Source organism: Diadema antillarum, unplaced genomic scaffold (genome assembly GCF_040938485.1).
Source record: "Diadema antillarum isolate AM-2024a unplaced genomic scaffold, OU_Dant_1.0 seq00001754_RagTag, whole genome shotgun sequence".
NCBI lineage: Eukaryota > Metazoa > Echinodermata > Echinoidea > Diadematoida > Diadematidae > Diadema > Diadema antillarum.
In genome coordinates, this window is record NW_027272436.1 from 623316 (window position 1) to 638829 (window position 15514).

Sequence of the window (15514 nt, forward strand, 5' to 3'; positions counted from 1 at the left end):
TCCCTTGAGGCCCTCAAAGCTGCCCCCCTCCCCCAAGTTTGCTAAGTTCCCTGATAATGTTCTGCAAGAATGCATGGAAAGCGAACCTGCGATACTCAGGTGAGCGAAAGGTAAGAGCCTGCCCCCTCCCCCCTCCCCCCTCCCCCCTCCCCCTCCCCTTTCTTACCGAAAGGTAAGAGCCTGCCCCCTCCCCCCTCCCCCCTCCCCCCTCCACCCTCCCCCCTCCCCCCTCCACCGCTCTCTTGTTTTGTTTCTCGTTCTTAAAATTGATATACATTTAATTAGCATTTGTCATTTAAGTACAAAGATCCGGTTCGGGAGCTTGCATAGTTGATGTACGATAATCTCCCTCTCCATTTCCTGACTTACCACTTCAATTGTATGAAGCAGATACAGTATCTTTATGACAAGACCTTTGGACACGATAAACTACCTCTATGTGCGATGAAGTGTTTGCAAATAAAAACAAAAAGACGAAGAGTTCCTCACAAATATACATTGTGTGCCTTGAGTCTTCATTTGAAGTTTCTTATTTTTGTCACTTACTAGTAGTAGTTAATGATAGGAGTGAGACGTGTGTCATGTCATGCAAGGGATGCATGAGAGTATTAAACTAGACATATCGCTACGGCTACTGATATGCCTCCGCCATAATGCATGGTTCTCCTAATAGGTCTATAGTACCATGTCTTGACAATGTGTGATGACAGTTTCACACAACTGGCAAAATATTAAAAGGACAGGTTTGACACAAATGTGCTGAATGTTCACTTTCCTAGAACTAGGTTCAATTGGATGAATGATTAAAATGTCAGAGTGCAGGTATTTGGGGAACTGATGATTTTTACTTGACTTTTGACCCTTTTATAAGTTTATGCATTGAGTAATTTTCAAGGTATTGAGGAAAAGTATAATTTCAGTATCAAATGGGAAAATAGCATTATCTAAACCTGGCCTTTGACCTTTGACCTCACAGTTCCAAAGAGAATCACTGTTAGGTTGAACATGCATAAATATGTAAGTTTCATGATGATACCTGGAGTTACTTTCGAGATATGGAGGAAAAAGTGCAATTTAGCACTTTCACTTGACCTTTGACCTTTGACCTTTTGGCAAGAAACTTCCCCAAAAATATATATTGGGTAATACATGCCATACATCAAGTTTAAAAAAAAAAAAACCTTCAGGCATATTGCATTCTAAGGAAAGTAGTGATATTTTGAGGAGTTGACCTTGACCTTTGACCCCCTGACCTTTGACCCACGACCCCAACTTCCCTAGATAATTACTGCCCATCAGTACAAGCATATATACTAAGTTCCATGAAGATACCTTGAACCATTTGCGAGATATGGAGAAAAACAAGAAATTTCAATTTTTTTTTTTTCACAAAATAACCTGTGACCTTTGACCTTTGACCCTGTGACCCTAAAATCCACACAGAGTATTATCCCCCAAGGATATACCCTCATACCAAGTTTGATGTAAAACCACCACACGGTTCTTGAGATATCGACAAAAACAAAATGGGACGGACGGACGTACGGACGGACGTACGGACGGACGTACGGACGTACGGACGGACGTACGGACGGACGGACGACCCGAAAACATAATGCCTCCGGCCACTTCGTTGCGGAGGCATAAAAACCCATCACAAATTAGAGCTCACACAGGGAGAATTATGTAAAATGTACTGGAAACACAGATGGTATATGATCATGCGGGATGTCTGTGCTGAAAATAATCACGTTGATATTGAAAATTACATGCCTGCATACACGTATAATACTACAGTATAAAGGAACCGGGGGGAAAAAAAAGATAAAGAGGGAAACAAATTAACATGCACCAGTGTACAAACACGACTTTGTCCATCGATGAATAATCCCAGGGCTGAGATTGGGGGTTTTGATTTCAAGGCAAGCAGAAGGAGGAGTGTGCGCATTGTTCATTAGGTGGAAGTGTATCCAAATTCTGCAGAGATGCTGGAGTGAATGAAATGAAAAATTGGAAATACATCATAGAGAAGTACACTGCAGTGTGTCTGTGTCTGTGTCTGTGTGGTATTGAACCATACTAAGGAAGCAACTGGAATAGGTCATAAAACTTTTACAGTGCACTCCCGTTATAACGAAATGCTCGGGACCGGCAGTGTTCTTTCGTTATAACAAAATTTCGTCATAACCGAACAAACACAATATACAACAAAAACAAGGAAACCACGTATAGCATTATATTCTGTTTGTTGAATACTCATCGTACACTGGAAAGTAATGTGAAATGGGATGGTACCTTTTTAATTTCGTTTAAATATTACATCTAAAACTGTGCGTGACACACGGAGCAAACACACGGTGATGTGAAGCGTTCTCCCATGCAGAGACGCTATAAAAATGCTTGTTCCGCTACGTATTTTCAAAAGCGATCCGCATTTCGTTATAACGAAGCACATTTCTTTCGTTTTTCTTTGTCAGTGGGGCTCGGAAAAGACTTCGTTATAACGAAAATTTCGCTATAACCGTGTTTTGTTATAAGCGAATTTTGTACCATAAACTTTAATGGCGATAATTTTGGGACCAGAAGTTTTACTTTGTTATAACGAAATTTCGTTATAACTGTGTTCGTTGTTAGGGGAGTGCACTGTACACGGGTAATTGGCAACAAAGTCATGCTGACATTTAAAACTCTCCACATCCCTTTGCCTGGGTGAATCAAATCTACCATCATATTTCTTTTTTTGACACCAACATCTTAAAACAGTACAAAGTACCATTGCAATGCACTTTGAAAAACTTGAACTATTCATTTATTTTTTCCCCACTGTCTCTTATGCAGAATAAACATTTACATGTATCTACCTTCCCAAACAGCTGCAATAATGGGATGATATGTTTATATATTTCATCTACACACAGGCATATAATACAATGTTTGACAATATACACGTATTTACAAAATTATATGTACAAATGTACCAAATAAACACAGCATGGAATATTGTCTTCAGACTGAATACATGGACTGAAATGTCTGATGAGAACAAAATTCAATGGCTAATCATTTTTCTGTTAGACATTATCACAATGAACTGACAAAGAACACTGTATAATAGATTTTACATTGTACCTATCAACTTTAGTAAATCTACAAAAGAACAAAAGAACCGAGGGAATTTTACTCATACAGAAACTGCATTAATCAATGACCAACATACCTTTTTCCCCCACAATTATTTCCATACTTTAACAAGCACAATAACAAATCCATACTGAGTCACACATCTTACAATTACACACACTGTGCTGAGATAGTGCAAAATACTTTTTAGGTGCTATTACACAAGTAACAACATTTATCACCACATATAAACTTATCTTCATACCAAGTACATGAAAAGAAAAATATCCCACAAAAAAAAAAAGAATAAAGAAAATACTGGGAATCCTATTATAACTAGAAAGAGGTATATGTACCACTTTTAAGGAGGGGAATTCAGTAGTCTAAACTATCCATTACTGTAATTAGCTGGTCTCTCTTTCTATTTTTGGTACGTTAACGACAAAGCATCATTATAACAATTAAAATCGGCAGTCCCAAGAACCTTGTTATAACAGGGTTACACAACACTTTGCTCTCCTTTCAACAGTGCTCTGTTTACGCTCCGAATTCATCAAAGTCTGGTGTAATAATGAAATGTACAATGAAGATATTGAGGTGATACACATTGTATTTCAGAAGCCTAGAGGAGGGTGGGGGCATGTGCATTATTGTTGACATGAGTAGAATCAATAACAGAAAAGGTAGACAACAATGACATTATATCTACAAGATTTTCATGGTAGAGACAACATCTGTACCAGAAAGGATCCGATCTTCAGTTGAACTTGATGGCATGTTATCATGGAAAATATAAGAGATTAATATATTCAGACCTGTTCACTGAGAAATCAGTATTACTGACTAAAATAAAGGGCGTATTGAGCACATGAAATGGAAGATCCTAGTTTTCTACTGTTCTATTCTTTTCCACTAAAATATTCTTCAGTTTGAGTTACAATTTTACACAGAAATATTGTGAGCATTTCATTTCATTCATGACTGATTATTCTTTTCTTTTTTTTTGACTTATTTCATCAATACTGGTGGAAACAAAGAATGCTTCACTGCCTGAAAGTACCAACAGTCCCCCACAATGAATGCGCACAAACTGACTAACGTCAGAGATATTTCCTCTACATTTGCACAAATCGACACGCCCACAGCAAAATGGTGAAGACAGTGAAAGCAACCTGCTCACTGGAAGACACTCTCAACCTTTATTGCACTAGAATGAATGCTCTCCAAATCCACTCGACTTTACCATATTTCAGTTTCCAACAAGTACCGAAAGCATCCATGTTACTCAGTAACTCACAAGGGCCAACTCGCCAATTTAAATGTGTCTGCACACAACTTACAAATTGCTCACATTATGGAAAAGAAAATTACTGTACTATATAAAGCTACTTACCTTCTTTGTACTATGATACATGGCAGTGACATTATGTTGGATACATTTTGGACAAAACACTGACAAAACCACAAGTATGCGAACATATCAATTACTAATGCCACATTGGAAAAGAATATTCAAGAAAATTCATTGATAACTTTCAATGCCCTTACACTCATAGATTTGGTCGATTTTATATGAAGTTACTAACAGTAATACCCACATAGCACCAATCTCTGATTATTCAATTAGTAATCATCACTTTTCATGAAACCCATAACGTCTCTGAAAGAACGACAAATGAATATCAAGAAGAAAAATAAAAAACCTACAAGAAAGCAATAAAGCAAATGCAAGACAGCCATGGCATTTGCACAACATCAAATAAAAGATTTTACATCATTTTGACATCATGAAGTCAGAAAATAAGCATCTCAAAAATAGCCATCTTGGTCTCTTTGACTGTAATGTCATTTACTGAGGATTTGTGATAGACACCATGACTCGTATATGACCCACCAAAACAAGAAGGATCCTAAAGTCGCTGATGGCTGAGCCGAGAAAATTGAGTCTAAAGCAGGGTGCTACATAACTTTATTTCACCACTTGCCCGGTTTGGCAAGCAGATTTTCAAATTTGCTGTGAAATACTTGCCCAAATAATGATTTTACTTGCCTGAAAAGAAAGTCTAGAATATAAGAAAATAATATAGAAAATCATGTGTAAGTCAAGGGCTTAATAAAACACTATCACTTGAATCCACCACAACAAACTTGGTCTGATTAAGTGTTGCCGTTGAAATGCATTGGGACTTCTTCACGTAAGTGTTGGAAGGTTGCTGAAATGATGTGTTGCATCACTAAACAGCTATTATCGTAGGGCTTTTGTATGGTTGACTTTGTGGTTTTGTTGGGGAAATAAGTGAAAAAACGGTGTCTTCAAAACCTTTTTGCTTGCCCAATTTGGGCAAGCATTTGTTCTCATTGTTCAAAAACACTTGCCCGAATTTGATTTTCACTTGCCCCAGGCAATCGGGCAAGTGCTTATGTAGCACCCTGCTAAAGTCAGATCATAAAAATCGGTCAGAAATGGTTGGATCCCTGTTTTTGGCATAATTTTGCAGTCTAATCTATCATCTATCATCTGCCGAAATTTTGAAGCTAAATGATCAGTGGAAAGGCAAGAAAATAGCATTTTTTCTGCGCCATGATTTTCCAACTTTCAACGGAACAGAAACGCGTCCTAAGATTTGGATTTAGCATCGCAGCTAGACTCCACCCCTAACAATGAGGGAGTGATCTCATTGGTCAGTGCGTGGCATCCTAATTACTGATTGGTCGTGCGTAGACCGCTAGCACTAAGCTTGAATGAACATCGCGGAGGTTGCTAGGAGCATACTTTCTATTGTCAAGAGATGAAACTGTCTTGCCTCCCCTTGATCATGATAGCATCGGAAGGGAAACTTTGAAGGCGGTTTTCTCGAAACTGATTTCCTTTAAATAACCACTTGACATGCACTAATAAAATCATCGATATCTCTGCAGCCGAGTACTTTTATGAGTCGTGTTGTATATGAAATCAAAGTGGAAGAGTGAGGGAATAATGTCATGTCATTTTCAATAAAATTGTCCTCACCCGACTTTCGGATTTTTTTGTTGTAGCGGGTCACATATATTTTTGCCATGCAACATTATTGTCTCGCTAACTTCTATTTCCACGACACGAGGACCTTCAATCCTTCAGGACATATGAAGTCAACAATTTCTCAGAACTCATGTAGTGGGACTCAAGTTGTGTTTTCTTTTCTTTTCATTTTTCTGTTGTTGTAACAGAAGAAGAAAATGATGCAAATGATGCCATACTCACAAAACTGCAACAGCTATTTCAGTACATAAACCAGACACCTACCTGGTATTCACATTTAAAGGGGAAATCCAGTCCAAATATAAGCTATAGTCTGATAAGAAAGAGTAAAATATTATGAGTTCAACCGTAAAGGTTTGATCAAAATCGGGTGAAATATAAGGAAGTTATGACATTTTGAAGATTCATTAATTTTTCAGGAAACAGTTCTTGGAACGGTCAATATGAATATGCAAATGGCAAAGTGAGCACGTCGTACCCTCTCAACTTGCCATATCGTTCATACATACATTTTGAAATTTACAGTTTTTCATTCAAATGCAATTGTGCCCGAGGCTCAAATCCTGGTATATCCAACTGTTCATTATTCTGAAGTTATTCAATCAGGAATAACATTATGTTTCAGATTTCAATGACAGAAACATTGAATTTTCGCCATTTTTTTTTTCTGTACAGGAACAATGGAAAATTGTGAGGTTATGACATTGTTAGCTCACTCATTTGCATATTCATATCCACTGTACAAGAACTGTTTTGAAGAAATTAGCAAAACTTCAAAATGTCATAACTTCCTTATTTTAAATCCAATTTCAGTCAAATTTTTACGGTTGAACTTGCAAGATTTTAATCTCTTTTTTTTTTTCAGACTAACTTATATTTGGACTGGATTTTCCCTTTAAATGATTTCATATGATGATATTAACAAGTTGCTCATTATATGATTTCACTATGCTGTTTTCACTTCTTTGCCTTTACTCTCCATATATTTTACTTCGATCAAGTCTTTGCTTCAAGGCAATACTGTACACCCAATATATTTAGTGAGTCTGATTTTTTGCATGTCAGGACTTCCCGATATTTTAGTGAGTGTTTACATTCATGATTGTGCGGAGTACAGCAGTGGACGGAAAAATCAGGAAGTGCACAAATTCATTCACACAGTAGGTGCACCATGACTTAGGCCTTCAAAATTATATTGTATATGGGAAATATTCCATAGGATTTTTATTTTCACGAATTTCATGAGTCGGGTGCTATTCACACATTTAAAGACATGGGAAAATATTGAATCTGATCCCGACATGAATGTGGCTGACATGCATGCATACGTTTCTCCATTCAGGACTGTACTCCACGACTGCGAATCAAACCACTCGCAAAATGGTTTGGAAGTCCCAATTCACGAAAAATTAGACAAGATGAATATATGGCGTATACAGTATAATCACGCACCCTGTTCATGCACTATGTACCATTACATGTATGTGTGCATTGTCGCCTTCGTGACAGGATGACAGCTAATATTTTTTGTATGTTGCCGACTCACAAAAATTCACAAAAATAAACACCCCACAAAATGTATGTCATCACAGTAAATACAAGTTCTTCACAGCTCATAGGAAAGTGGAAGAGTCTTTTCGGTGACTATCATCAAACGTATGCCCATGAGAAATGCAGTATTTGATAACCATGCACCTTGCCAAGAGCATAAACATTTTACCATTGCAATGGGCTATCCAGCCATCTTCTCAGATGGAAATGAACAAACAAATAAACAAAGCAATTCCATACATCATTTGACTTTGGAATGACAGTAGCAAATCCAAATGGGATGAGTAAGTGCAGGCCTCAGCCCTCTATGTTTACTCTAAAGAACAGGAAAGGACTTTTGGAACATTTCATACTGAATTGTACTTTTGCTTTACAAACTTGTTGCCGACTCAGCTTGTCTTTCTTGGGACAAACAGCATCCTGTATATGATGTCATCACCGACTGCCAGGTTGATTCCTAGGATCATGCATACAATGCTGTCATTCAGTATGCTTGACCACCATGTAGTGGTCACTTAGTGGTCTGGTTCAGTAATACAGACACTCCCCTTGTTGGTTTGACCCAAATGTTGTGGTCACTTGGTCCAGATGATTCCTAGCCACATTGGTCACCATAGCTCCACCATCAAAAGATAATCAACACAAGTATTTGTTGAGGATGATTCTCACAGACCCTATGCTTGCTAGACTATTACTGTGTGACTGGTGTCACTTAGACTCCAAGAGCCAGTCTTTGGGTTAAATTGATGACCAGGATGTTACCACCTGGTGATCTAAGATTTTTGAGCTGGTCTCCTGGTCAATTTGACTAAAAGATTCAAGTTACTAAGTCTGGATGGGTCTCACAGACATTCCCCTGTCAGTTTGATCACCAGGTTGTGGTCACTGGTGGTTTGGATGACCATGAATGCCTGGTGCTTTCCTGGGACCTTTGGCCTGTAGCTGACCGGTATCCTGACAAAGTGCTTGGCCCGGATGGTGTGGGTATGGTGATGGATGTGAAACGGTTGCTGCGGGCTGAGAAATTTGACCTGATGTAGATAAACAAAGAAAACCAGGAAAAAATAAACTTGGGGCGGAGTAACTACAGCTCACAAAACTTGGCAAGCAGCAAAGAAAGATCTTAATTTCTTTTCTCTACATGTGTACCATGACCTTCCCTACTTGATTAAAGGATCTTGATATTTCCCTTCCATCTATCCGCCATAATTCACCCATGAATTAAGTATAGCAAATGTCTTGAGATGATATATCCAGTTACACAAGCAACAAACGTGTTCTCTCACAAGTTTTTGATGGTTTGAATCACGACAAAAAGTAACAATAAACATTGAGAAAGAAGTGAAAAATAGTACAAACCTACTGAAAAAAGGTGTTTGGCTTTGCATGGCACATTGCACATAGCTGTTCAGCTAGAGGCATATGTAATACAGGCTTTCCAAAATACAGATGAAACTTACAGCCAAACTCTGCAAGTTATTCAACTAATAATGGCTCACATACAACACATCAGCATTCTGACTAATCTTACCCAAAACAAAAAATAAAACAAAAACAAACACAAAAACAAACAAACGTTATGGGAAGCATAATTTCTTCCTCCATTACCATCACTTAAACCATTTAATGCATCACACAAATTGCCATACGAAATTGAAGGACTTTATCTGCAACTTCAAACTTTAACAGGAGTACTAACTTCTTGTAACCACTTCATGGTAATCTAGCCCTCTGTGTAAAGTGCACATTACTGTATCTCATTCAGTTCTTTTTTTTTTGTATTGATGAACAGTGTCACCCATTCTCTGCAACATAAACCTCATGTGTACTTCAGAAAGCGGATGGTCAAGTTAACCCCACAGTATTTTTAACACTGTCCAAAGTCCCTGGCATAGAAAGAGTTGACTGTAGGCAGCTTGTGGACACAAGTGTCCATATGATTACACATGACACATGGTCATTTGTAAACTTGAATGCTCTGATTTCAAAGTAAACAACATTCTTCAAGGTTACTGCAAGTCCCACTGCAATACTTTGTATCACACTCAGGGAAGATTTGTAAAACTCCAGATATATAGGGATGGAAATTTGGGTCAGGATAATGGGGCTGGCAACAAACCCCCCCCCCCCCCCCCCCCCCGCCTTTCCCCATTTCCCTAAATATCTGTAACAATATCAAAAAACAAAGTTTATCTTACGACTTGAGCTTCTCTGCTGGTGTTCTTGCAGGTCAGTTTCAGTGTCTGGGACTGACCAACGAGGGCGGGCTCAAACTTGAGAGTGTCCTCCTTCAGCACGACCCCATGGGGCGTGTCTTGGTGAGGCCTGGAGAAAGACAGATATGAAGAAAGGGATAAGAAAGAATGAGATAGACAGATAAATAACAAGATCGAGAGAAAAGCACGGCTGAAAATATCTTCACATTTTAAAGGGATGGTATAGTATTGGTTGAGGTGAGGATTCAGTCTACAATTTTTGCAAGATACTTAGAAACCACTCTATGAAATGTTAAAGAGCATACAATTCTAAGAGGAATTCAAACATCATTTGATGAAAATAGGTTTTAAAATGGCCGAGTTATCCAAAAACAAAGTCACACAGAGAGATCCTAATAAAAGGTGGGCCCCCCCTCGACGTTTCGCACTATAATTCTGTAACGCGAGAAGGCCTCGTCACAAGGCTTCTTGACTTTCTTCGTTCAAGTCTCGCGCAACTTTTGAGACCAAATTTGCAACGTCTGCGCATACTTTTGCGAAGCCACGCCCATTTTTGTAATGGAATGTCGCCCCAAAACAGGCACAATTTTGTGATTTTGTGTACATTTCCCATGGAAAACGGTGCTCTGTCATGAAAGTCATAAAAACCTAATTATTTTCACAATTAATCACTTTCATTGATTAATTTTGTGCTAATTATGGTAGAATGGTAAGCCAAAAAAGCCCGGGGCCTTTAGGGTTAAGCACTCTGATGAAAGTTCGCAAAAGAAGGTGTCTACCAAGAAGTGAATTTACCTGATCACACACTTTTCACGTCTACAGTGCAGTCTGCCATTATGATACAGCTGATATAAATTTTAGTATGTGATGAAAGACATTTTACTGGTTGGTCCTATTTTCCTAAACTACACCATTGCAGTCCTAGGAGAGCAAAAGAATCAGTCTGAGAGTCAATGAATAATTGAATTGGCTGTATAATGACACTAGTAAGCTCACAGCTACTTTTTCTTTGTTGTTGTATTTCACATCATTGCTTAGGGGTAATTCTAAGAAAACAAATATGTATTAAACAATACTTGAAAATCCAAAATGCACACAACAATAGAACAATGCTCTACTTGTTGACAGTTTTGCTAGGACAGCACCATCAAACACAGTAAAACTGGTGAGTCTTTATATCCTACTCCTACTTTGATGCATGGCCAAAAATTTCCCCAGAGTTCATCATTTTGTGCATCTCTAGTTGGAGATTGTATGCATTCAGCAGCATGTGATGTCGGCGAGCAGTGTCTCCGTAAAGGAGAAAACAAGTCAAAAATAAAAGAATCCATACATACTCTTCATGGGGGGCTTTGTTCCTGTCGAACTCTGGCGACTGCCCTCCCCTTCTCTTCAACCTTCCCACGAGGCTTAGCATGACCTTTGACATGCTGGAGTAGAAGAGGGATCTCACGCTCTGCTCGGGAGCCATGGAAATTTCTGAATCATATAGGATTGAGGGAGGGGGGAAGAGATGGAAAACGTATCGTTCACGTTCACATTCATGTTTAAATTTATTTCCACAAATTACTAAAATTACACAAAAGTACTTCACTAAGTCAATCAATTAGAATACCAAGGTACACACACACCAGGGTATACATGCCAAAAACTATTTATGGCAAATATAGTATTCATGGGTAGAAATCATAATATACCAGTAGTAGAGATTGAGATAGAAGTGATTGACAGAATCTTTGTTTAGAAGCTGTCTTTTTTTTATGGGCAGATCCAGGTAATTTGAAGAAAAAAAAAATGTCGAAAAACTATTCATAACATATGGCACGTTTTAACTATTCATTTGGCCACAAGTGGTGATCAGAGTATCATAAATCAACATGCAATCAATAAATCAACATGCATACATCAACATGCACATTGCATAGATCCTTTTAATAACCCCTCTAAGAACTGACTCCGTACAGTAGCATCAACACTGAATGTAGTACAATACTCATGGTAACGACTGAGTTAATGTAAACACACACATATATACAAAACGTTCCTTCACACTCACCCTCTCTCGCATGCTCCTCTCCCAGGAATTTGACGTCAAATGACACTCCTCTCAGAGGGTTGTCGGCCGAGAGATGAGGTCTGCGATCGGACGGTTTCTGAACCAACGCCCTGCAGAAAGCCGATAGAGGCAAGGCAAGATACGACATTAAAGAATAGGTCTCTCAGCTGAAGGTGGTAGCATGATTTTTAATAGACTTCTAGCATGAAAAGATTAGAAGCCATGGCAAAGACTGATATTCCTGCACTCATCTATTTGATGCATTGTGAAATATGGACACTGATTAATCCTGAACAAACACCTCAAACCATTCATCTTTCCTTTGCTGCTTTATCACCCTCAATTCAACGAACGCTTCCCAGAAATAAGGTAATATACTTTCTCCTGGGGACATTTAACACACAAGTTTTACAAGACTACAGTACTATTAAATGTCAGGTACCCACTGCAAAACCTTTGTCTGAAGGGACGTACACTGTAGCAGACACGTAACACCTTCCCTGATGACGTATATGTCAGGTTGTATACCCAAAACCTCATGTTTGGGAGTTGAGCATCTATTCCCGTGCTCCAATACATGTACATAAACAACATCTTTGCACAATCATGTGACTTTGGAGTGGACCTAACTATTCTCCCAAGTGTGTGTGCTCTCACACTGCTTACATTTCACATCTTTGGTGATCCCTAAATACTTAAAAGCCACTGTAGCAAGGTCAAATTCAAAGTGCAGACGGGGTTCTGCTAATCACAGATTGTGTGCAAGGGGAACAGCTTATTGTGATACATGGTTCTTTGTAAAAGCTAAAAAACCTGACATTTCTTCTGGTTCAAATATTCTGTTTTCCATTTCATTTTTGCATTATATCACCTGATGTGAGATCACTGCTCGCACTGGTCATGTGATTACATTATGACCAATCTGTCTATTTTCTAGGTGTTTTTTTTTTAATGTATGAGTTTTGTTTTCATTTCTGATACATGTATATTTAAGTTGTATTTTATCCGCACGGACCTGGGGAAGAACAGTCTTTGGACTGAAGTATGTTGCCGTGCTTAAATACATGAATGAAATGAAATGAAATGAAATCATTGACCGGCATTCATGTAGGACAAGTAACATATATATACAAAAAAGAAGAAATAGCCAGAACCCTGTCACACACCTCCTGTAGCATCGTCTGAGGACCTCGTCTCCATAGAAGAGTCCAACTGCTGCCACAGTGTGAGGCTGGGAGTCGTGTGGGGAGGGGAAGTCTGCCTCCTGTGGGTTGTAGATCACCGTCAGCGTCTTGCTCATCTTCGGCGATATCACAAACTCGTTTGGCTCCACATTCAGGTGGCTACTCGTCAGCTTTGCCTTCGTCTGGGGATCTGTATCGCAAACAAATGAACAAAGAAAGAAAGAGATAGGCAAAGTATCAGCCGTATCTTCTGTGAAGCCTTCTTGTAATAGTCCCATGAATACAGACAGATGGCTGTGCTTAAACAAACAAAGGCTAGCTGACAATTACAAATTGAATTGCTACCTTCTAATTGTCAGAGAGAAAAGGATTACTTTATCAGGTAAATCTTTCATTAAGACAGTCAGTCATTCTGGGTGATTTTGTAGTCACCTTTGAAATTATAACCCCCCCCCCCTTGGGTCGTTTGGAATTTTCTCCACTTATTTTGATATGCACTTATTGCATCAAGTGATAATTGCAAATATTCTTGATAATAATGATTGCTATTTTTGCATATTTTTTTTTTTCCAATGATATATTTGTCCCTTGGGTATCAAGACCTCACCATCCAAAAAACAAAAATTTTCGAGAGAGCAATTTTTTTTTTTAAATTTTGCAAAGAGACATTAGTGTTGATGTTAGATAAATCAGAAACACTGTTTTAGATTACATTAATAACTGAAATGCTCTAAAACTCAAATCAGTATTCTAGAAATTCAACTTAAATTAAGAGTTTTTTGTTTTTTTGAATACATGCCAAATGAGATACAAGCTCTTGTCACCCCAGGGAAGATATGTAAGTAGAAGGTACCATGTATTTCCATCATATAATTGTGACAAAGGGAATGACATTACCTCACACTAGTATTGGTTACTGATATCAAAGTGCGTGAAAACTTACCACTGAAGCACATGACCTTCACAAAGGCGGCTCTGAGTCCCACATTGCGCACCTTGATGGTGTGTACCGTGTGTTGGCCAGGGGTCAATGCACCCATGTCTTGTGAATACATGTCCCCTCTCAGCTTCACGTCCTCCAGACTGAGATTGCTGACTCCACCGTATCCACTCAGGGGCAGCTTTAGAGGTAGGACAAAGAATTCTTTGTCATAACACAAAAGTGTACCAACTAGCAAGGGCCTTTATTCTTCTGCGTCAGTTCAATATATTTGTAACATGGAACATGGAGCAGGGGAATTTGTCGCTAATATTGTAACTTTTTTTAGGATGAATGCAAACTTGCTTGGGCTGTTTGCATATTTCGCAAGGAATACTACAGGATGTGTTTGCCTCTGCTCTTGAAATAATACTTTGGAAGGAGCTGTGTCCTAAAGCAGATCTCCTGTAAAGTTCAACGCCATCCTTTCAAATCCCCTAATTGGTCCATTCAGGACATATTCTTTTCAATCAATCAACATCTATATCAAAAATACAACTGCACTTTATAATACACACGTAGGTACCTATGTGTTGAGCACATGGTATTATATACGGTGCACTCCCGTTATAACGAAATTCTCTTACAACGATGTAAAAATTCAGGCCGCAACATTATCCGCTCTATGTTTTTTCCTCGTTTATTTGTTCAGTTATAACGAAATTTGGATAAACAAAAGAAAAATGCTGGTCTCGAGGACTTCGTTATAACGGGAGTCCGCTGTACAAGGTAATTCACTAGCATGCTACAGCCATGCATTTGTGGTTGTTTGCTGTATTAGTTTTGGTTTACACACAAGTAACCAGAAAGTGGTTGGAAACCAAGCACTTAGTGCCATCCCGAGAAGTCCGTAGTATTTCTGTTTTCCCACTTCAGTGAGATCTCCCTTCCTTGCCACTGTCAATCTCTATATGTGGGACTGAACACGTGCCCATCTTTGGTCAGAGACCAAGCAATCTCTAATACCCGCTACGGCTGCCCCACTTACTGTGTACTTGCTGTCGCTGTTAATGGGCTTGATGTCCAAGGTCCCCTTGACGCATTCCAGCTGGGTCGGTGTGAAGACGACGTTCACGGTGTAATCTTCCTGGCCATGAACAACAACTTGACGACTGCTGGAAAATTTCTCCTCTGCTCCTTTCCTGCTCAGGAGCTGCAGGGAATGTCATTAAAAAAAAAATAATTTTGTTTCCCATATGTTTTCCTTCAGCAGAATTGTTATATCCACTGCTATCAAGTTTATTTCTATCTTTATTTTCACAAATATCATATTTCATTCATCCGCTGGCTCAAGTTTGTGTGCTTCTTGGTCCCTAAAATACATACCCCCAAAATCTTTGGACATTTCTGAAACGTCATGGGATGTTCGTTGCAAAAGTGCACTGTTCT

At 38.8% G+C, this 15514-nt stretch overlaps 1 protein-coding gene across 1 annotated transcript in view; it reads right to left on the reverse strand.

The window, feature by feature from the left end:
- Positions 1-8389: 8389 nt before the first annotated feature.
- Positions 8390-15514, reverse strand: part of LOC139712065 (uncharacterized) — a 36359-nt gene continuing 29234 nt past the window's right edge. Inside the window, exons 23-29 of the mRNA XM_071623902.1 lie at positions 15114-15278; positions 14090-14267; positions 13125-13336; positions 11963-12059; positions 11244-11385; positions 9889-10015; positions 8390-8721 (exon numbers count right to left, since the gene is read on the reverse strand). Of these exons, the coding sequence (XP_071480003.1) occupies positions 8533-8721; positions 9889-10015; positions 11244-11385; positions 11963-12059; positions 13125-13336; positions 14090-14267; positions 15114-15278 (1110 nt within the window). The 3' untranslated portion in view covers positions 8390-8532. The remainder of the gene's footprint in view (positions 8722-9888; positions 10016-11243; positions 11386-11962; positions 12060-13124; positions 13337-14089; positions 14268-15113; positions 15279-15514) is intronic.